This window comes from Lepidochelys kempii, chromosome 2, assembly GCF_965140285.1.
Source record: "Lepidochelys kempii isolate rLepKem1 chromosome 2, rLepKem1.hap1, whole genome shotgun sequence".
NCBI lineage: Eukaryota > Metazoa > Chordata > Testudines > Cheloniidae > Lepidochelys > Lepidochelys kempii.
The window spans coordinates 41,902,164-41,926,896 of NC_136381.1; the positions used below are offsets into that span (position 1 = coordinate 41,902,164).

The 24,733-nt window shown below is 40.7% G+C and overlaps 1 protein-coding gene across 5 annotated transcripts in view; it reads right to left on the reverse strand.

Annotated features, from left to right (window-relative positions):
• CPQ (carboxypeptidase Q) overlaps positions 1 to 24,733 on the reverse strand; it is a 263,180-nt gene that overhangs the window by 200,612 nt on the left and 37,835 nt on the right. For all 5 annotated transcript variants that reach the window (XM_073330508.2, XM_073330507.2, XM_073330509.2 and 2 more), the window contains exons 2-3: positions 23,067 to 23,522; positions 6,735 to 6,942 (exon numbers count right to left, since the gene is read on the reverse strand). In XM_073330508.2, the coding sequence (XP_073186609.1) occupies positions 6,735 to 6,942; positions 23,067 to 23,493 (635 nt within the window). In that variant the 5' untranslated portion in view covers positions 23,494 to 23,522. The remainder of the gene's footprint in view (positions 1 to 6,734; positions 6,943 to 23,066; positions 23,523 to 24,733) is intronic.

The following is a 24,733-nucleotide window of genomic DNA, read 5'->3' on the forward strand; positions in this document are numbered from 1 at the left end:
TGCAGAATGAGATCTCTTTTGATAAATTAGTTATTCATCCAACGAGCAACTAGATGGAGGAATAAGTGTATTATAATGTTTTGGGTACACCTCAGCCAAAAAGAAGCCAATGTTACAAACTGAAACTCTTCTCACTTTCATAAGTTTCAGGTAGCTCTTCAAGGAAGCCTTATGGAAAGGATTTAATAACTATAATATGAGTAGGCAAAACCTGCATCCAACTTCAAATAAAGCCCCAATTGTGCAATTAGCTTCACGTAAGCTGAGTCAGTGAGGTTCTGCATGGGTTCAGAGGTCCATCTTCATGGTTCTCTGTGCAGGACTGGGATCTGGGCTGCATATTTAGAATTCAGCTCAGCTGTCAGACTGTGGGTCATCCAACCATCTGTAGATTTTACTCTACAAAGCATTTTCCAGGCAGCAAGCTCATCAATAATGTATTGATCTTTTTAAAATGTTATGCTTAAAGTCAAAATGTACCTGTCACCTTTTCTCTGTTTGCCTCAATTTGCTTGCCTTGCAAGTGTTTCATCATGACTGTTGTGATGCCCTCTGAGCCTGTGTTTCATTGTATTATTAGGTTTTGAGCTCGTCTTTAGCAACATCTGCCTCCCAGACAGTAAACAGCTCCACACGTATTGTGACAAATACTGCAACCACCTGTAGTATCTCTGGGGGAAAATACTGTATTACATTTATTAATGGTTTACATATCATTGCGAGCCAGTATTATATGCAACTCCCAGGGGCTGGTTTTCCACAGATTCTCCAGGAACTAAAAACAGGATGGGTGTATTTAGTAATGCAAATCACCCAGGCTGTAAACACCTCAAAAGAGGTACCACCCTCTGGGTGGTTTTGCATATACTGGTTCAAACAAGGTTTTCCAGAGACTAACAGACAAAGAAAGGGCTTTTTGTACAAATAGCCTGAGTTTAAACTGATTCAGTGCCTTCTTTCTGATCCAGCAAACAGATAGGACCTTCTATTCAAGGGGGGCTCCCAACCCTTGTGGAAGGGTTGGAAAGACTTTGGCCTACTAGAGCCCCCATAAAGCTCATGGGTGACCTCTGGTAAGCTTTTAGCATGTGTATAGCAACTTTTATTCTTTATCTGTTTTCTCTATAATGCTTTTTACCTTAAGAATAAGTGTGCTTGCTTAGAAAGAGCTGTGCAGTCACTTGTAACAGCTGGCAATATAGTGGTCATAGCCCTCAAAGAAAGAGCAATGCACAATAACTGGCTTTAGGCAGACTGGCTTGCTGGAGATAGCACAGTGGAGGTCAGGGGGCTGTGCAGCCTTAAAACAATCAGCAGGGAGTGGTACAAAGGTCCTTGCCCACAGACAGGTGACCAACAGAGATCTGAGACCTGACTGGGCATTCCTGGAGTGGACCACAGAGGGGGATACAGGTGCAGTTACTCTGAAACTGTGACACATCTCCTCTCTCTCTCTTTCTTAGCCTGAACAAATTCAAACATGGAAGCCTCTCACCAAATACCATGACTGGACACTGTACATTCAAATAACCCAACTGCTATGTAAGGTTACCATACAATGGTCCATATTAGCTCTACTGTGCCCTGGTGCTCAGTGCTTGCCATCCCACATATATTACAGATAATGTGGTTATTTTAAAAAAAAATTGTGGATAAATGTTTGACAAATTCAAATCACATTCCTCACAAACCTAATGAGAGGTTTCAGAGTAACAGCCGTGTTAGTCTGTATTCGCAAAAAGGAGTACTTATGGCACCTTAGAGACTAACCAATTTATTTGAGCATGAGCTTTCGAAGTGAGCTGTAGCTCACGAAAGCTCATGCTCAAATAAATTGGTTAGTCTCTAAGGTGCCACAAGTACTCCTTTTCTTTAAACCTAATGAGAACATAAAATATAATAGGCACTGGACATGATTCCAAAAAGTGGTGAGGATCTGCTAAATCAATATATTTTTGCCTGCTCCATCAACCTTAAAAAGTTCTCCAGAGGATACATAGTTTTCACATGGAATAAAATTTGGTGAAGGTAGGTCTGCATTTTCAGTTCTAGCATAGGTCATCTTTGATGGTTATCACAGCTGCTTACATAGCAGTCACTGGAACCTTCCTATTGTCACTGCAATTTAAGTGCATTCACGTTAGTTGTTATTCTCTCACATCTCTATAATCTCTGTTAAGATCTATCACGGCACTTTTTTCTTTTGAAACAAGTAGTATTTCATAATAAAGTTACTGGAATAATTCTGTCTTTATGCAAGTCATGTCTCATTTGTTTATACTTGTTTTAGTTTCCTTACCTTCTAACAAAATACTAGAGAGACAAGGTGGGTGAGGTAATATCTTTTATTGGACCAACGTCTGTTGGTGAAAGAGACAAGCTTGTGAGCTTTCACCAACAGAAGTTGGGCCAATAAAAGATATTACCTCACCCACCTTCTCCCACCAATATCCTGAGACTAACATTGCTACAACTCTGCAGACAAAATACTAGTAATTTATCACATTAGGAAAAAAAAACAAAACACACAGTGATTTTTCTAAGAGACAAATAAAAGCTGATGATCAAGCTGTTGAACGATGAAGGAAACGGAAATGTGCCTAATTTATACTGGTGTAACTGACAGCAGAATTTGAGCTGATGTCTAGCATAGGTATGTGTTCCACACATGACCTTCTCTCAATGGGTTATTTAAACTTCTTTTTAAAAATATTTATTGTTTTATAGTATTAACAAGGATGGAAATGAGAGAATGGGAGCACTCAGCAAGAGAGAATATAAGAGAGATGAAGAGTATTGTAGGGCCTTAAAGGTAATTACAAGAAACTTGACTTCGATGCAGGAGAGAAGGGTGATGCAGTCAGACTGGTGAGATAAGATTATCTTAGTGGGTGCATTTTGTCTGAATGGGGAGGTGGGGCAGCTACTGAGTGACAAAGAAGAGGCTACAGAGATCCGGACTCAAGGGGAGGGTGTGGATCTGAATTTTAATTGCGTAGACAGAGAAAACAATTGATCACAGAAAGATTTGGTAGGAAGAACTGGCAAGGTATGGACATTTCCTGAATGTGGGGCAACAAGAATGGGAGTGGAAGATGACCCCAGTTTACAAACCTGGGTGATAGGCAGGATTGTGTTGTGCATAAACAGTGACACAGAAGTGGAGGGGTGTTCCTTTCCTCCCGTTTTCTCTCGTGCTGAAGACAGCGTAAGTTGACCTCCTGTACTACTATTAAGTTACGATGACTGCTTCAACATATATATACACACACAAACCTTATGCTGCCATCTTTATACATCACAAAGGAGCAGTAAAGGACACAGCACATGTAAATGCCTCTTAGCAGCCTAAAATCTTTTTCACTTAAAAACAAAATTGCTTCAGTATTACCAATGAAAAGTTTGTTAATGTACTGAAAGTTTAAATAAGGGGTGGGGTTTTTTGTACACACAGGTGAACATTTTAAAGAATAGAAGCCTGAAATTAAATTTCTAAATCCATATTTAGGCACCTAACAGTGGGATTTTCAAAAGCACTTAAGTGGGTTGGGAGCATAAGTCCCACTGACTTCAAACTGCAAACCTCACAAGAGGAGTGTAGCCGGGTTAAAACATTTCAGTTTTCTTGATTTGTAGAAGCAGAGTGTATTTGAAGATGGTGTTGGTTCCGAATATACCACAGGCTATTGGCTTATCAGTTTATGTAGTTTGTGACAGCTGTAAGCATGGAAACTTCCAAGACTTACTCTATTGAGATGTGCCACACACTAGATACATAGCATATTCATAGGCTATTGAATCAATAAAGGGAGTGTGTATCTTCGTGTTCTGGATCACTGGGTGGGTCTACTGTGGAATCTGGCATTGCTGGAGTGTAATTACTACAAATTCCAATGCTGGTTATGCACATGCCCAACATCTTGAATCTTCAGTGTCAGGAGATAGCAGGATCGCAATCGCTGAACTAAACACCAGCTTTCTATGGGGATCACAGCGGGCTGCAGGAGGAAACTGCAGCCTAAGTCGCCAATCTGGAGGAAGAGGAACACAAGTTTCCACTCTGAGAAAGTCTAGAGGCCTGAATAGGGGTGCCCTCAAGGAGGCCATAGAGGAGTTAAGGGTGCTGTTGCCCCAGAACTGACACACATGGTGGTAGCCATGTGATAATATAGTGTTTACCAGTGACCACCCAGCCCTCGTAAAGCAGAGTGGAAGATGTATTCAGAACAAACCCATTACAGAGAAAACATATCTTAAACAATGAACAGTATACACCAGAGGTGGGCAAACGAAGGCCCGCGGGCCACATCCAGCCCGTGGGACCGTCCTGCCCAGTCCTTGAGTACCACCCGGGGAGGCTAGCCAGCCCTTGGCCCATCCCCTGCTGTCCCCCCTCCCCCACAGCCTCAGCTCGCCACACCGCCAGCGCTCTGGCCTGCTACTCCTGCCAGGCAGTGCCACGGCGTGGCTAGCTCCGGCTGGGTGGTGGGGCTGCAAGGTCCTGCTGCTCTGAGTGGCATAGTAAGGGGGCGGAGAGCAGGGCTAAGAGGCAGGGAATCTGGGGGGCAGTCAGGGGACAGGGGGCGGTTGATGGGGCGGAGGTTCTGGGGGGGGCGGTCAGGGGACTGAGAACGGGGGGGGTTGGATGGGTCGGGGATTCTGAGGGGGGCAGTCGGGGGCAGATAGGGGGCGTGGCCAGGCTGTTTGGGGAGGCCTTCCTTACCCGGCCTTCCATACAGTTTTGCAACCCCAATGTGTTTGCCCACCCCAGTCTAGACTCATGTTAAGCTTACCAGCTATTATCCGTCATGCGCTTGGGTTTTTTTTAAAGTTAGTCAGATTATAACACCTATTTATAGGAGACCAAAATAATTACACTAGTTGTGAACATTTACTTCATCCTCCTGATGTCACTTTAGGGTTATGTGATTGCCCATGAATATTAAAACAACATGCCTTTATTGTCCTTAAACATACAGAATTCTGTATTTCTTAAAATCACCTGACAATTTGCCTTATATTGCCACCAGAGAAGTATTGTATATTGGTTGATTTGAGAAAATTTATGGTAGCATCAGGGATGTGAAAAACTCTTAAAACTTTTTTAAGAGAAAAACTCTTAAAAGCGATCACACAAGATCTGGAGTGGTGATGAGGAAAACATGTTGAAAGCACTGGAGGCAGTTTGGAACAAATAGTTTCCAAACCAAACACCCGCGTGAAACTGGACAACTTCACACGTTACAACAAAGTGCCTGCCCGCAAAACCATATAAAGTAAAAGGTGAAATGTGAGTCAGTGTCCCTTCCACCCTCTCTCTCTCTCTCACACACACGCCCCCCACTGGTAGACCTCCCTCTGCTAGCTTGACGCTCACCAGGCTGCTGTGTTTGGGCCCTGTGCTTTAAGCCTCCTGAGTCTGAAAAAGAGAGTCCGAGCACTGTCTCTTACCAGGGTCTCCAAGCACACTGTCAGAGAGCAGATCCTCTGTTTTAGGATGGCCATACATCCCATTTTGGCTGGGACAGTCCCTTTTTTAAGCCCTGTCCCAGGTGTCCTGAAGTTGCCAAATGCCCACTTTTGCCAAAAAAAATTGGGGTTTGGGAAGAATGAGCATAGAGGCGAGTGGTGATGCCAGCCCCATGCAGAGGGAGGAGGGAGGCAGGGCTCAAGCAAGCAACGACGCCACCCCAGCCTCACACAGTGGGCAGGCAGGGCTCGGGCGAACAGCAACGCCAGCCCCAGCATTTGGGAACTATGGTCACCATATCTGTCTAGCACCCATTTCTAAGAGCTGAGGCCCTGTGGTTCAACTGCCTACACCCTCTGAGTAATGCTGGCTCCCCATACTCCACAGTGACTTAAGCACACCATCTCTCAACTGCTGCCCTGTGGGTGCTCCAGGTTCACAGTTTAACTCTTCTGGGATCCACAACAGCCTAAGCAGACAGATGCACAGACAGACTTTGCATAGGATTCTAAGAAAAATTATCCTTTACTTAAGTAGTACAAGATATACCTTATACAAAATAATAAACACACCTGTTCACATTTCCCTGTCTCAGCTTTCTCGCCATGCTGGAGAGTTCTTTAGGTTTAGGGCGTTGGACTAGATGACCTCCTGAGGGCCCTTCCAACCCTGATATTCTATGATTCTAGGGTACAGTCCTCTCAGGAGTCCAGAATCACCCACTCCTGTAGTTCATGGCTTCTCCTCTGAATCATGGAGCCTCTCCCCCAGACTCTGACCCCTGCAATCCATGCCCATGCTTCCTCTAAAATGGTAGGGAGAGACCCTTTCTTTTATAACCTTCTGTTTCCTTTAGCAGTAACATAACAATCAGGCTTATTAGGTGAGCAAAGTCCCCTACCAGGTGATCCCTTGTTCTGTGTCCCCCACCCCAGAGTTCAGACTTGAAAAACTGGCTTGCCCTAGGCAGAAGCCATCTCTTTGTCCAAGGATGCGGCATTTGAACAGACTATCACAGTTTAACAACCCTCTATTGTTAGCCCTGTGTCAGGTGCAAGAATTTCTCCTGTTAGCCACTGTGGGTTTTAGCTCAATATGGAGAAACAAAGACAGTTGAGAAGACAAAGGCAAGCCTTACAATCCAAAGAGAGTTTGCACCCTGACACTGACATGTACAGAGTTAATAATCTCAATCAGAATTCATCAGTGGTACCCTGTCAGATTCTCCAAATTGTCACGTACAGAGTAAGTAATAAGTTCCTACCTATTAATAGAAAAGGAAGCAATGGATCTGATAAGGGACGCCACCGCTCCAACTTTACCAGCTTCAACTGCTCCCAGTAATCTGTATTTGACAGTTTCTTCATAACTGACGAAAGGCTGGTTGTAAACAACAATCTTCCCCTTGGCATCTTGAGATCTTTTGTGCAATTCATCAAAAGACGTGACCACTAGGACTTCAGCAGTAATTCCTAGAGGACAACACCACAGTAGTTTTAGATGTGTTATCCTATCACCATCCCCAAGCCACTTCGGCACATACAAAAATACACACCCTGTACAAAATGAAAACCTTGTACTGGAAAAGATTCCATGTAAAGTACTTCCTCAGAAGTTATTCAACATGTATAACCATGTCCTTCATATAAATCCTGCTATCAGCTGATGTTAAAATTGAAACTGAAGGCAAGAGGAGATGTGAGAAAAGACTTTTTCCAAATAAGCTTTAATGCATGAATGCAATTATTTAAAATGCAAAAAAACATTTTGAAAGACTTTCTATGGTATTTATAAAACAAATATTTAATCTTCTCTTTTTCTTTTTGTGGATACAGACTAACAGGGCTGCTACTCTGAAACTAATCTTCTCTTGTAATTGTTCTGATATGTTGCTAAACAACTTAGGCTGAAATGGCCCACCTTGATTATCATACACATTTTAAAGAGAGTGGTCACTTTGGATGGGCTATTACCAGCAGGAGAGTGAGTTTGTGTGGGGGGGGGGGCGGAGGGTGAGAAAACCTGGATTTGTGCTGGAAATGGCCCAACTTGATTATCATACACATTGTAAGGAGAGTGATCACTTTAGATAAGCTATTACCAGCAGGAGAGTGGGGTGGGAGGAGGTATTGTTTCATGGTCTCTGTGTATATATAATGTCTTCTGCAGTTTCCACAGTATGCATCCGATGAAGTGAGCTGTAGCTCACGAAAGCTCATGCTCAAATAAATTGGTTAGTCTCTAAGGTGCCACAAGTACTCCTTTTCTTATCACACCCATGAAAGTACATAGTTTCGGAATGATTCACTTAGAAACTGATGCATTCCGTGAATCAAGCTTTTCACAAATGGTTAATGTGAATATTTACCATTCTTGAAGACAAACTGCTATAAAACCCTTTGTAGTATATTTAAAATCAAAAACATTTCCCATGCTTAATTTACAGTACAAGTTAATTGCATCACAGAGGAAAATTTACCATATTTTTCAAATGAACTATTTTGTAAACATTTTGAATTTGCTATAATCCTATTGCCTTGTCTGAGGAAACAAAGGCATTTAAAAGTAAGCAGGTTCTCCCATACCACAGAAAGTTTCCCACATCTCAGAACATTCATTTGGAGATTACCCTTAGGCTTGAAAGGATTAGATTTTATCAGTAAATGTCGATTTCACAGCATGCATGCAAAACCACAACAAAATATTTCCATCAGTAAGAACTGATATGTACAGCTAGGCAAAGAAAGAAAAATGGTGCTTGAAAATTGAGTCAAATCCAGTTATAAGACTTTTGGATTAGGTTTGTTACAAATGGACTAATGAACAAATAGTAAGAACGGGTATGATTTCTTGATTTAAGGATATTTACTTTGTATGTTTTGACATGCTATGTTGACAATTTGTGTTCATAACAGTTTTTATAAAGGTTTAATTATTTGCATTTCAACATCTAGTACCATTACATAAATGTCTGGCCCTCCCATAATTTCCCGTAACTGTGAAAATTAGGAAAAAAAGATCAAAATCTAAAAAAAAAATGCTTAAAAATAAACAGATACTATCCGTCAAAATTATTTTAAAAATTGAATTCTACCAAGCCTAATGGATTTCATGGCTTTTGAGAAATCATTCACAAAATGACCACAATGCTTACGATCCAATCCTGTGGATTGGTTACAGTGATAAGTGGAAACTGTTTAACAACCAGAACCAGACTTTGCTGCTAAATATAGAAGCAGTATGGATGCCTGGAGTTTTAGTGCTGTACATTTGACCGAGAAGCCACAAAACACGTCAGTAAAAATTGAAAGTAATAACAAATGCTTGGCCAGCTTGGTTTGTTCCGCAAAATTAAAAAAGAAGCTGGGTATCCTTGCAAGTCTTAAATAGCTTACCCTAAAACATTATTAAAATGTTATTTGGAAACGCGTTTAAGTTAATTGCATATGCTAAAGAATACTTAATGCTGTTACCTGATGCACACTGATATGACTCTCAATCTCTCTCTTGCTTTGTCTCTCAGCATCAATTTACCCAAGTTAAATGCTCAATTTATGGTTTTGGGGGTTTGTTTTTTTAAGGTCAAAACAGTATAAATTGCCTTCCACGCATGAAAGAAAATGTTTCACATTTAAAAAGTTTGTTTCTTAAAATACACAGTTGTAAGAATGCAGCAAACAACTATTAAATAGAAAAAAAACCCAGGGGTTTTAGCTGCAGAATTACCCTCATGTGAAACGTGAAAATTTTAATTGGATAGCTGTTCAAACTTCCAGCTTTACAAAAAGGGCCACAACAGGCCAAACCAAAGTATTACCTTCAAATTTTACTGAAGTTATAGTTGGCTTGAAGGTGAAGTGTACTGATAGGTTCCAGCAGCTTCTAATGAACAACACGTTTAACTGTATACCTTAAGACAGGATCATTCTGAAGTCTGGAACTGTGCCACTGGAAATAAAGCCAGGTATCTGCAAAATTTCACTTTCCACTGGAAAAATCAAGGTCACAGCAGGCTGGTACTGCAATCCCCACTTCATATTAGCTTTTGTAACAGATGAGAGAAAATGACACCATCTAACTCACCCCAATGCTCCACTTAGATGCCATACCAAGCATTAGAATGACATGCAATATACTACTGATTGCTCATCAAGGGAAGCAAGGAATGGAACTGTTCTTGGCACTGCCTTATTGCATTCATGAACAAAAATACCATCTCTGGGTGTTGTTGTTTTTTTTTGTTTTAAGGCAAGGTACTTGCTATCTCTAGCAATCTATAACTCCCCAAGCAAATTCATGCAGAATTACCTTTATGATCCTCAAAGAAGCTAGGTATCGAGGAGCTTTGTATTGTGGAGTCTTAATTTTTTATTCCCAAGAAAGAGAATGCAGAACGACAAACTTAATTCTCTAGCCTTATACTTCCACTTTTGATTGTTCCCAAATAGGTTTGCTTTATTTAGTCTTCGACAAAATAAAACAAAGGTTGCCTTTCCATGTTTAACTTAATGGCAGCATGATATACATTAAGTATCCATTACAATACTTTCCACAGTACAACCCAACTTCCCTCCTGAGTAGCTGCCAACTAATTCAGTGTCTCATTAGCATATTAAGATCACAGTCTATAGCATATCAATTGTATCTATTAACGAAGTAATAGAAGCATTTCACTAAACAGAGACAATAGGGTTTCAGCTGTGAAGGTAACAATGAGACCAAAGGCCAAGTAGTTCATCCCAAAGAGGCTAAACCAAAGAGGAGCAAGTCTAGATTGCTGCCAGAAAAATGGGCTATTGCCTTACTGAAGCTTTGCATTCGTTGGTGATAAACTGTCCCCCATTCCTAAAATCTTAGTGTCTCACCACTCCATTTTCTTGGTTAATTTTTAAAGACATTCTTCAATCCATTTCTTATTCCTACCATTGCCCGTCACAGAAGTCAGATACAAGCTGCACTGTGGATAAGCTCAGACAAGCTATATGAGGAGGGCGCTGGACTGCTCATACTACAGAGGACAGATAAAGTAAAAACCACATGGGGGTGAAGAAGAGTGAGTGGCATTTTCAGAGACTGGCCAAGAAAAGGGAATAGATGGTACTGTGGGGCTGAGAAATGAGACATGTTTTCTCTGGATGAGGTTGAAGCCCCCCATGTTAGACACTGTTGGTTGGCGTTACACAGCACATGCCTATACAACAAGTGAAGGTGGGACTGTAACATGGGTAGACATACCTGCACTACATTTAATCTAAATAGGACGGGTAGCAATAGTGAAGATGTGGCAGCACAGGCTTCAGCATGGGCTAGCCACCCCAGTATAAGCCTGCTGGGGACCCTACATACATACTTGTCTTGCTAGCCCCCAGGGCCACAGAGGTTTTGGGGGACCCAGGGCAAAATCTGAAACAATCACACTCCAGAAAAACAAACAAACCTACTACTGAAGGGAGACACTGGGGCACGAGGGGGTTGGAAAGTGAGCCTGCCTGCAACCACCCCCCCGCAGCAGCTCCTATGGTGTGGACCCAGCTCCCTGGTTCAGGCATTGCAACCTGGCCCATGGGATTGCAGCACCACTCAGATTTGGCCTGGCTACCTCACCATCATGATGGAGAGACACTTGGGCCAAATTTGAATGAGTGCCATTGCGACCTGGCCTATGGGGTTGCAGCACCACTCAAGTTTGTACCAGGTCACAATGCTGCTCAGTTTGGGAGAGCCCACGACAAACTGCACTTTTTGCACCCCCCACCTGTGGGCGACACTAGTAACCAGTGCAGAAGCCCAAATCACCACATCTTCACTACTACTGTTACCTATTCTAGCTAGATTAAAGCTAGCATGGCTATGCCTACCCATGCTACAGTCGCACCTTCACTTGCAGTGCAGACATACCCTTAGTAAATTTCCACCAAGTACTCACTGTGAGGCAAATTACATAAATCGTAGGGCATACAGCTTTGGGGTGAGCCACTACCCAACCAAATCCACTCAAACTCACGAGGGGCTCAGGTGAAATAATAATTAGGGCCATGTTATATATGGGGGTGGGGGAAGATGAGGAAAGTGGAAAACAGTGGGAATAAACAGACTGGAAACAATCTTCTACTGCAGGCCAACTTTTATACAAAAGATTTCATTGCACAAACGTAGGTTCATAACTAATGCTAAAAGCCTGGCTAATACAAAAGTTTACCACAGCACACAGGTAACTATAGTAGACTGTGCATTAACAAAGCCTCAAATCCTTGTTTAGTCCGGAAGGCTGATTAGAACTATTCATTCACAGCCCAGGAAAGGCTAAAAAACAAATCCTACCTGTAAATCTGATTTCTGCAAAGTTGTCATAACACCACATGTCTGACACCTGTCATGAAAATTCCATCTGGAGATTCAGCTTCCAGCACCCGCCTGCCAGATGTGACACTAGAAGCTGATCAGTTCAGATCGACATATGTAGAATTACCCCAAAAGACAATTTTACTCACCCCAAGGTTAAATCCTTTACCCACTTAAATCATTGTAGGGGTCAACACCTAGTACCCTGAACTGGACAGCTGTTTGTATCATCAATGAGTTTCAGATTACAGTAATAATGAAAGGTATGTTTATTCCCAATTATAGGAATTCAAGAATTCGCAAATCTCTACCAGGCAGCCTGATGGCAACTTCTGTATAGACAGACATTTTCTCACTTCCAACAGATCATTGATTCTAAGAGAAACTCCCTGGCAAGACAAGGTTGAGTTCACAGTGTGCTAAGCATCAGAACTGTCAGAGATTTGTTGTTCTAGTTCGCTTCTACTCTCTTCAGAGTATTTATAATAATAAAAAAATACCTATTCTTACATATATACAGATTTAAAACAGTCCATTACAGTCAATCTAATTATGTATTCAAATAAGAGGTCAGCAGTATTGAAGTGAAATGGAATGGGTGTCTTTTTTAAATTGCCGGGACTGGCCAAGAAAATTGCCGGGGTTATTAATTTCCTAGTTACTCAATTAGGACCCAAAGCCTTTTCAATGAGAATTTTGTCATTGTCTTGAACAGGGACAGGCTGTTGGAGATCTACTTCCAGAAAACAAATGCAACCCTCATTGTTATGACAACATTTTAGCTAGAAGCAAGTGAGCTGCTCAAAACTGAAAACAATCCACAACTTCATCTATTTCAAACTCTGCTAATATGGGATTATGATTTCTTTTACAAATCACACCATGGAACAGCTATTCTGCTGATCTAGACACACAAAATCTCATTGCCAAATAAATAAATTGACATACCAGCCAATTTTTGCTCAGAATGGGTGCCAAACTTCTAGGCCTAAGAAAGCAGCAGATTCCATCACCCAAGCCTGCATTAAACTTCCCTGTCCATTACACAGCTTTACTTACACCACATAACAAACAAAGGTAAACTATTGCCTGCAAACATCAATATATAAGCATTGATGTCATTGATACAAAAATCAATGACATCTAGCTCCAGGACTCAGAACTCCCACCCACTCCAGGACCAGAGCAAGGGCCACCCAGCCTGATGCACACACCACCACCCCGGCTGTGGAGGGCTAAGGGGAGAAAGAGTAAGGCCCCCCATTTAACTTGGTCAGAGACAGCCATCAGAAACTAAAAGACTCTCCCAGCAGGAGGAAGAGGAACAATGACAGGAACAATGAACAGCAGCAAAGTAAGGGCTGGAGGCTGTGAGGCCTAGCCAAAATCTTCACCATCAGTGATATCAGACTGTGCTTTCTTTAGTTTGGATTCAGAATTTTTTTTTTTCCTTCTCTGCTGCTTGCCTGTTTTCTGTGAGTCTTTCTCAGATTTCTCTCTGGCCCCATCCCAGCCCCCACGCTCCACACACACACACCACATAGAGCTGGCCCAATTCTCTTCACTCCCTCATCTTCCCAGCCTCCCTTCCATTCCACCCCCATCAGTGTACCCTTTCCCTTCCTTCTTTCCCCAACTCCAGTGCTCCTAGTTACATCCCATCTACCATCTCCCTCCTGCAGAGCTGGAAAACTAAAACCTGCCACTAGGATGATATTTGCCAGGAATCTGTTAGACATATCTCTGTATGTTTCACTCCTGTCCCTCAACCCATGTCTTATCTGTTCAGATTTTAAGATCCACCCTAGATTATAAACCCTTCAATGCAGGAATGTCTTCCTATATGTTTGCACAGTGCCTAGCACAATGGGGCCCTACTCCCAACTGGTGTCTTTGGATGCTGTTGTAATATAAATATAAAAAGTAATAAAAGAGCTCCTTTCCTGTGTAGTTTGCTGCACAGAAGGAACAGGAGAGAAGCTCTGCTTCTGAGTATATCCTAAACTAAGCAGGAGGAAAGCTGCTCTGCAATCGTCCTCAAAAGGTCCATGGTGGTTGGGCTCACCCTTGCACACCTTAGACAGGGAGTTTAGAAGGTGAGCCACTCAAATGGGCCTACTCCCCGGAGTTTCCTAAATTGGGTGGGGGAAAGGATCCTGCTTCTACTGAGCTTTGAGCTCTGCTGCACAGACACCTTCTTTTCTCAGCATTATTCCTATCTCAAATTTTAGACATAAAAGGACAGAGATATGTGTGATTAAGAGCTGAAATTTGACACTTTTTCACTATGTTGCTTTCCAGCTGAAAGGGAAATCAGCTCAGCTATGCCAAAGAGCCCCACAGAACTGAGCAAGTCTTTCAGCAAATCTGGCCCAGGTTTCAGTCTTCCAAAGAAATAAGGCAAGTTAAACCTGATGTCAAACTGCTGGAAGAAGAAAAAAAAAGTTTCACATCCTAGATTTTATCCTTCTGAAAACTACTACTATGTATTGCAATATAATTAATTATACTTACAATTAATCCTCAGAAACAGCTCTGCTAGGCCAACACAAAGAAATACGTATTGAGGATAGTTATATTACAAAGAGATGGAGGGAGTAAACATTTTAAGGGGGATGGGAGGAAGGAAGTGCAGACCAAAGTAGGAAAATGCAGTGAGGCAGAAGGCTTTTATCAGAGATTCTGTAAAATCAAAAGATGCTTTTGGAAAATGAGAGTTCACTTACCACCTGGAACAGCAAGAAGAATTACTTCATAAAAATAAAATTACATAGAAAGGGTATCCAAGAGGATATGAGGCTGTTTGGCTATGATGATGCATAGCTCACAGACTAAATGTACTGTACACGTCTTTAAATAAGAAAAAAGAAAAAACCCTATGCATTATAAAAAAAGACTATTGTTTACATCTTCCAAAAATACTAGATCTTCTTGTAGCAGTTTGGTTTAAGCAAATTCAGAGAACTGTGCTACATAATTATGGCCAGCATAGTTTTTAGTGGGTATTGAACCTGTCCCCAAACACAAGGCTCTGCACCAAGTAAGCCAAAAGAATAATGTTGTTAACTGTAAGTAACAGGGTGTTATTCACACTGGGTCACTACGCCATTGTCTTCAACAAGCTTGCTCTGCATGTCCGATGCTCACACAACCTGAAGTCTCATCTTGGTGGGATTTAGTAACAGAGTATGACTATCTATATAAAGATATTATGGACACCTGTAGGGATTGAACTAGAAATTGTCAGTACCCAAACTGCAGGCTTCTACTACTCGACCTACAGTATGTGTGTCTATATGGTTACAGTTTGTTAGACATAAATGTAAAACTTTCCAAGTAAATTTTAATGTCAGAGAAAGAAAAGGAGTACTTGTGCCACCTTAGAGACTAACCAATTTATTTGAGCATAAGCTTTCGTGAGCTACAGCTCACTTCATCGGATGCATGTTTTCTGACATCATTTGTGGTATCTACTTGTGGATCATGTCAGTAATCATGCACTAAAGGAGACTTGCAAACATTATATTTAGAAAAAAACTAGAAAAAATAGAATTACGATTTTTGATAACTGTAGGAAAAATGCGACTTTTTATTGTTAACCACTGCATAAAGTGGTGCATGAAATACCAGTATTACAAGATCAACATGAATTTATTGGTACCACTCCAGGTTTTTCTTTACAGTTCAGTGTCCACTTGGCCAGAAAAAATAAATGTGACATCTGGATATTTGATTTTAAAGATTTAAAGACACCACTTTGTGTGCTGTACGCTATTCAATATTTAATTCACTGTTAATCACTCTTTCATTTGAGTTCTAAACCTCCAGATGGTTTTGAATATATTACATTTTCACAACACTTTGGAAGCTACATAGAAAAATTCACTAGAAAACCAGTACAATATTTGACTTTCCCTTGAAGCTTGACCAAAAAACTCCCCAACATTTACATCTTTAAATAACACAGATCTGCTAATTTAATACCCTCGTGTGAATTTACCGGAGTCAAATTAGGACTGTCCCAGTGAGGTGCAATAAGGATTACGAAGGGTCCTTGCTAGTGTAATCTCTCTTCAAAATTTTACATGTTGTTCACCCATTTGATTCCTTTGTTTGGAAAAACCAATAATTTTGTTGATTTGCTTATGAAGCTTAATGTTAAACAGACAATTTGTTTTTGCATAGCCGAATGTACTCACTCTTAATAGCATCACTACAGATGTCAACACAATTTTAAGAATAATAGGGCTATTCCCACTAAAGTAGGTAGCAAAACTGCCACTGACTTCAATAGGATCCGGATCAGAGCCAATAATTGTTTGTTAACAGTGTTTTTAAACAGCCACAATTGGTTTCTGCTAGGGCTGTCAAGCAATTAAAAAGATTAATTGCAATTAATCGCACTGTTAAACAATAACAGAATACCATTTATTTAAATATTTTGGATGTTTTCTACATTTTTAAATATATTGATTTCAATTACAACACAGAATACAAAGTGTACAGTGCTCACTTTATTTTTATTACTAATATTTGCACTGTAAAAAACTTAAGAAATAGTATATTTCAATTCACCTAAGACAAGCACTGTAGTGCAATCTCTTTATAATGAAAGTTTCACTTACAAATGTAGAATTATATACAAAAAATAACTGCATTCAAAATAAAACAATGGAAAACTTTAGAACCTACAAGTCCACTCAGTCCTACTTCAGCCAATCGCTCAGACAAACAAGTTTGGTTACAATTTGCAGGAGATAATGCTGCCCACATCTTGTTTACAATGTCACCTGAAAGTGAGAACAGGCATTTGCATGGCACTGTTGTAGCTGGAATCGCAAGATATTTATGTGCCAGATGCGCTAAGGATTCATATGTCCCTTCATGCTTCAACCACCATTCCAGAATACATGCATCTATGCTGATGATGGGTTCTGCTCAATAACGATCCAAAGCAGAGCGGACCAACGCATGTTCATTTTCATCATCTGACTTAGATGCCACCAGCAGAAGGTTGATTTTTGGTGGTTTGGGTTCTGTAGTTTCCGCATTGGAGTCTTGCTCTTTTAAGACTTCTGAAAGCATTCTCCACATCTCGTCACTCTCAGATTTTGAAGGGCACTTTAGATTCTTAAACCTTGGGTTGAGTGCTGTATCTATCCTTAGAAATCTCACATTGGTACCTTCTTTGCGTTTTGCAAATCTGCTTTGAAAGTTTTCTTAAAATGAACATGTGCTGGGTCATCAACCAAGACTGCTATAACATGACATAAATGGCAGAATGCGGGTAAAAAAGAACAGCAGACATACAATTCTCCCCCAAGGAGTTCAGTCACAAATTTAAATTAATGCATTTTTTTTAACGACCATCATCAGCATGGAAGTATGTCCTCTGGAATGGCGGCCGAAGCAGGAAGGGGCATATGAATGTTTAGCATATCTGGCAAGTAAATACCTTGCAACACCGGCTACAAAAGTGCCATGCGAATGCCTGTTCTCACTTTCAGGTGACATTGTAAATAAGAAGCAGTCAGCAGTATCTCCCATAAAACAAACTTGTTTGTTTTAGCAATTGGCTAAACAAGAAGTAGACTTGTATGCTCTAAAGTTTTACATTATTTGGTTTTTGAGTGCAGTCATGTAACAAACAAACAAATCTACATTTGTTAGTTTCACTTTCATGACAAAGAGATTGCACTATAGTACTTGTATGAGATGAATTGAAAAATACTATTTCTTTTGCTAATCCTTTTTACAGTGCAAATATTTGTAATAAAAAAATAATAATATAAAGTGAGCACTGTACACTTTGTATTCTGTGTTGTAATAGAAATCAATATATTTGAAAATGTAGAAAAACATCCAAAAATATTTAATAAATTTCAATTGGTATTTTATTGTTTAACAGTGCGGTTAATCAGAATTAATTTTTTATCGCAGTTAATTTTTTGAGTTAATCGTGTGAGTTAACTGCGATTAATCAACCCCTAGTTTCTGCTAAAATATTATACCTTCCTCTCTTTATATTTCAGTTTCTTTGAAATAAAATAGAAATAGAAATCAGAAAATATTCCTCGCTATAGGAACTTTTTAAGTTAGGTTATATTTGGGGGCTTATTCTACTAGTCAGTGTCCCTCTAAAATGAGATGACAGAGTGAAGATACCTATCAGGAAAAATAAAATTCATTTTAACATACACAAATACGAGTTCTTTGATAGCTTCATGGTAGAACATCTGCTAAACTACTATTTTTACTCAATTATGGGATCCCCAAGGCAGCAATTATATCTATTTTCCTTCAAAGTTTTTAGGGTATAATCAGTACTACTGGAAATCAACACAGTCTCTATATAGAGTCTGTATGTTTTGCCAATATTGAAGCACTGGAAATAAGATTGGGACAATTCCTAAATATGGTAATCCTCTAGCTTGTTAGCTCTTGGTAACATTCAATTTAAAATACGAGCTCTGAACCCAGCCCTATGAGGTGCTGAGTATTTTCAACTCCTGCTGACCTCTTTGGGAGACTCATAGGGATATTTTTTGGCCTCACTAATGCAGACATAAGAATCTCGGCATTATGGCTAGATCAAAGGAAAAGTGAAAACTAGGTCTCTGATGAACCTCCATTATTGAGCCCAGCCTTTCCTTGAAACTGAGCCCTGCAGACCAATGTCAGAATCACAGATTTCTCAAAGGAATTAAAGCACCTCAAAGGAATTAAAGGGAACTGTGTCAACTTGGGGGGAAAAACAACATTTTTCTCTGAAAGTTGGGACCTACTATTTGTTACAAGTACACCACTATTACTGAAATTGAAGAAGCTTACAAAATAATATGTTTCTGTATTGTTTCCAGGCTGTTTATTTTCTATTTCATGTCTAGTCAATTTTACTGTTCCCTATTTACTCTGACAAGGATGAAACTGACTAACTGAGAAGACCCTTATAAAAATCAGCTTTGGAGCAGAAAAACCTTTATAACAATAAAACATTTTAAAAATGAAAGGACAATTTAAGACTGTAAAACCATTTCCATTTTAACCTCCTAATAATTGCCTAAACATTTACCTTTGGGGATGAAATTTTCCCATCTTTACTTTTTGCTCAAAGGGGAATTCTTTCATTTGAGCAAAACACCTTAAAATCTTGGAGTACACAAAGTGAAAATACATTTGTTCTTTATTAAAGCATTCTAGCCTTCCCTCCCTACCTCTTTTTATTTTATTTATTTATTTAAAGAGGCTGAATTTGGAAACATGGCATCTTGACATAATACTTAGCTCAGGTAGTACAACACTGAAGTAGGTTAGCAGTAAGTGTAGCTATATTACTCATACAGAAAGAGTGTAAAAAAGTATGGAGATTGGAGTTCAAAAATGGTCTGATCCTTGCACCATCTTCCTTGGACAAAAAGGCTCTGCTTTCTTGACAAACTGCATCAGATCCTAAGTGAAAGTGCTCATTCCCCAGCAGGGCAAAACATTGGGAATGCTCCAACATCAAATGAATTGTTCTATGCATTTCCTAAAAAATGAGTCTTCAGACAAGCTATTCTGTAAAAGTTTGGAGAAAATCAACATTACACGGATTGGGAAGTTCTAATAGCTGAATCTGTAGGTTTACAGCAATGTCTCTTCCAAAGAGACACTAAGCATGAAATTTGTGGATCTTTAAAATGCTCATTTCCATGAGCCAATAGCAATTCAATGCTAGAAGACTCAGATGTTTCTTCACGGACTTTTAGTTACTGTATTTCAAGCAAAGGATGAATTACTCCCACAACTTCTTGGATAAAATGAAAAGTCAATAATGCTGATGAATCTCTGAGGGGACTAATTAGAATATTTCACAACTGATTTACTGTAGCTCCTTCCTTCCTTCTTTTCTGGAAATTAGGACACAGGAAACAGCACTATCTGGGAGAGAGGGAGTAGGTCTGGGAAATGAATTGCCCAAGAGTCAGAAATGACAAACACCATCTTAGAAAACAGTCTGAAACCATTTAAGTTGACCTAACTTACATCGGCATACAGCCACCTCAGTCATTACATGTTACTTGTGCATGTTTCCACTTTGCTCCTTGTGTCAGTGGTGCATGTCCTCACCAGAAGTGCTTGTATCGATTGTACTGTCAGCATGGGGCATCGTGGGATGGCTCCTGAAAGGCAATTACAGTTGACCTAACTATCTCTACGCCACTCGTGGAGGTTATGAAGTCAGCATAGCGAGGCAGTTACTTCGGGGGGAGTGAACTTGCATAGTTAGGTCAACGTAAGTTGCCTTATTTCTACCTGACTCTGTAGTATAGACCAGACCTGACAATATATTTTCAGTCTCAAGTTTGAAACTAAGGTGCTTGTTAGGGTGGGCACCTCTCTAAGCAGCAGTTTTTAAATCCCCTTGTTGGCTTGTGTTAGGAGCCCTGTGCAGTGGGAATTTCCCTTCCAGGCACCTCCTAAATTGTGCAGTTACTTCAACTCTCCGAGACAGTGCAGGTCAGGCACTCACTAATACTTAGCAATTCTGCATATCTTCCCCAGTGTCAGAGCCCAAACAGACAGACTGATCTTGGGGTGACATAACGTTAGCTAAAGTTGGCTGGGTGCCCCCTTTCAGCCACCCCCTGGACTGCCGTGAGGGGAATCCAAGTCTCTGAGTCCCTAGGTGTTTTCAGCTTACAAAGCCTGAACAGAGCCCAGCCACTACCCCAATCCCAGGGTCCCTAGGCACATTCCTATAATGCATAAATCACAACCCCTTAACTCCCTCCTGAGAGTTGGAACCGGCAGTCCAGCCACATAGAACCTCTGGGCAAAATCCGGACTCCTCCAACTCCCCTGTACTTAAATACTCCAGTTCCCAGAACTCCACCCCAAAAGTTTGAAGCTTCTAGTTCATAGTTTACTTTCCTTTGGAGGCATGCAGTGGTTATGAAGCACATGACTCACACTCAGAATCTTTGCTCAAGTCTAACACATTTGCTCCTTTACTTAATCAAATAATGCACAAGAGAATATAGATCACACTGAAAAATAAACCCTATACATCTCTCTGCTCATTTTCTTCCCCACACCATTCTTTGGGGGTGGGGGAGGGAGTCAGTGTCCCTTGGACTTTCCAGAGTACTTCTGCTTCACTGCATGGATTGAGGGCTACAATGTGGAGTCTTTTTCTCCCTAGGTCAGCCTGCTTCCTTTGCCCCTGACTATTCTGACTTCTTCTCTTGGGAGTCCTGAGGCCAACTGAGCACAGGAAAGCAAACAGCCCCTTCATGCCCATATCTAATGCAGGCCCCTACATGCAGGGTTGCTTCTCTCTACTTTTCAGCTAGAAAGAAAATGGCCAATAACCCCAGAAAGACCACGTCCTCCGGCTTTCTGACTCTCTCTCTTTGCCAGGTGACACTCTTGCCAGCTTCCTCATACATGCACAAATGGTGACTTTGTTGCCAAGCTGACCTCTCCCAACAAAACAGTTCTCCTGGCTGGGAGCCAGACTATTGTCTACAGCAATTACCTTTCAACAGTCAGAGCATTTGAAGTCAAATGAAGGAGAAGAACCTGATTAGAGGTAGAGCCCATTTAAAAAGGTGCAAACTTAGTGTCTCCCTGAAAAACTAGAGAAGTAAGACAAGGCAAGTGTAAATAACTGAGGAAGGCAAATTGTGCACAGACTAGTTTTCTTACTGAAGTGCTCCTCAGTGACTCTTGATTGAGAGTGGGAACATGGTTTTCATTTTCGTTTTCTTTCTAAGTAGCTTGGATGGGAAGTGGAATGGATGAAAAAAACCTAAAACACTGAATGAACTAAAACACCTAATGAATCTACACTAAAAAATATGTTTTACAAACACTAAGCCTTATAAATATTATGGGCTAGTTTGCTGATTTTACTAATGTTTCTTAATTGTTTTTTGTTTTAGACACAAGTTTATCCCCATCGTACGGTTGCCAACTTTCTAATTTCTGAAAACCAGACCTTCCCCCCAGCTCTACCTCTTCCCCCAGGCCCTGCCCCCAGCCTGCTCCTCTACCCCCTCCCACCATCTCTCACTGCTCTCTCCCCACCCCCACTCCCAGCTGGGCTCCCTCTGCTCAGGGAGCTGGGACAGGACCTGCAGCCTGATGTGGAGCCTGCTGACTAACTGCCCATGAGATGAAGGTAGGAGGTGGCCCCAGCTGAGCAGGGGCTGAAGCAGGTTGATGACTCGGCATCTCCCTCCCCCATCTGTAACCAGACTTTTGATGTCTGATCAGTACATCTGACCGGACATTGTACAGGTCCCCTTTCAACCAGACTTTCTGGTCAAAAACTGGGCACCTGACAACCCTACTATCATCTCCCCTTCCCTTCCAAAAATGACAAATGTATAGTTACAAGTTGTCCTGACACCAAACCATGACACTGATTCCATTTACATTTTAAATTTCCAATTTGTCCTGGGTCCCTTACTTGCATGCTGTAATATAAAATTTCCCAAGCAAAAATGAAATTGCTTTTACAATGTGTATTTCAGTAGTTCTCATCATGTGCTAGGCGCGCCATGAGCATACACACACCTCTCTCCTGCCAAGACGAGTTTACAGTTTGAGAAATAAAATCAGTCCTTATTAAAATGTACTGATCAGCTTTCACAACTAAGATTATTTTCACAGAGGATAATACTAAATAGCATAAAGTATTATGGAAAGAAGACTATATTAGGAACACACAACAGTTGCATATGGTAGGACTCCCTGGACAATGCTGCCCCATCCCTTCTGTCTGGATTAGAAAGCTGAGTTCACAAGGCATTAGCATTTGAGGCACCACGTTTAGTAAACTGATTTGAGGAAGTCTAAACTTCTCTAAATTACCAGAAGCACAATAGTCACTGAGGCAGACTACCATTTTGCCATTAATTGGCAATCATGGCAAAACCTCAAGCAGACAGGTACAGAAAGAGATGGCTTCTTTTGAGAACAGGCTACAGTTTTAGTGTTCAAAGAATAATAAATTAATAATAATAATAAAATCAGGCTAAATTTAAGGAGCTTATCAACTCCAGTTAAATACAGTGCAAGTTCCTAAGGTAACACCTCACACAGAAAGTTCCAGCAAAATAGTTCTCTCTGGCTCGCAGCATTTTTATGGCAGAAGGAGAGGACTAGCTTGTCTACTGACATGATTTGGGGGATTCTTTTCGTACCGTTATACATTTTGGTTTTTAAAAGCAACAGATAATAAAGTCAAAAGGTAGTAAAGTGTTACCTTCTGGAGGAGTTGCAACACTGCTTCCAAGTCCTAATATTGCAATGCTGTGGTTCCTTGGTGCCAACATCATAGCAGACTCTTCTCCCCTCTCCCAGTGAGGCACTTTTACAGGCTCCAGGTGGACATTTTCCAGCCCATCCTCCTGCAGGACACGGAACATGTATTTGATAGCCATCTCTAGATTTTTGGAGCCGCTGAGTCTAGGTCCAATGGTGTCAACAAAATTTGCCAGTCTTTCATAGGATCTGTTCTGGGCATTGCCATTAACAGCAAGGTTGATAATAGCCTTGGCAATATCGGAATACCCAGCTATTTCTCTTTTAATTTCTTCGAATGTGTGTTGGTGGCAGTCATCCCTGATTAAAGGTTTCCCGGTGCATTGTGGTAAGAGATAGATGAAAACTATTAAGAATAGGAATTTCATTTTCCTTCCTTTTCTTTTACGCAGATGCCCTGTTGGAGGGGGGGAAAAACACAATTTTAAATCATTCAGCTATCAGAAATACTCTTGTTATTTATCAAGCAGGCTAAGATAAAAACAAATCTGATCAAAGCAAACTCAAGTGGCAGAGAACTAAACTCAACTTAGAGACAGAATTATTGAAGACAAATGCAAAAAGATACTTAAGCAACTGGACACAAACTTTATTGCTGTTTTAAAAGACATTTCACCCACTGGAATGCAACATTTCTTTAAATAATAGTGTTCTGCACTAAATAAAAACTCAATGCTGCTTCCATTTAAGTCAATGGGATGTTTATCACTGACTCCACTGGAAGCAGGATTGGTCCCCACTGCTAACCCAACACAGGACAAAGTGCATTACTATTGTCAGAACACAATACATCTGGACAAAAAGTCTTCTGAATCTCTTGTGAATAAAATTGTTTCAGACTGACCAGCTCTATAAATCAATAATATGCACTTTATATAGTACTTTTAATATCAAGATTTCAAAGCAATTTACAAATGTTAAATAAATCCCAAAGCCACCATGAGATAAAAATTAATTTCCCCATTGCAGAGATGTGAGGTTAAACTGAGAAGTAGGTTTCCTAGCCAGTCACTTGGGGCCGGAATTTCTAATGTCAATGGGAGCAGGGGGTGCTCAGCACCTCTGAAAATCAGGCCCTATGTGACTAGTTCAAGGCTTCTCAGCCCACAAAACCCAAACTTCTACCCTTGAATAATATTTGACAATTCAGTAATCTGGAATGCATACCAGCCAGGTATCTGGTATGCACTATGCAGTACCCACATTCCTGTAATCTCTTATTGTAGTCTGAAGAATGATTATAAAATTATCAAAAGATTTCTTCTCTTCTGATTAGGATGTTGAATATTGGCATTCTCTAGGCTGCCTGTCATAAATATAAAGGGAAGGGTAAACACCTTTAAAATCCCTCCTGGCCAGAGGAAAAACCCTTTCACCTGTAAAGGGTTAAGAAGCTAGGATAACCTCGCTGGCACCTGACCAAAATGACCAATGAGAAGACAAGATACTCTCAAAAGCTGGGGGGAGGGAGAAACAAAACAGATCTCTTTGTCTGTGTGATGCTTTTGCCAGGGACAGAACAGGAATGGAGTCTTAGAACTTAGTAAGTAATCTAGCTAGATATGCGTTAGATTCTGATTCCTTTAAATGGCTGAGAAAATAAGCTGT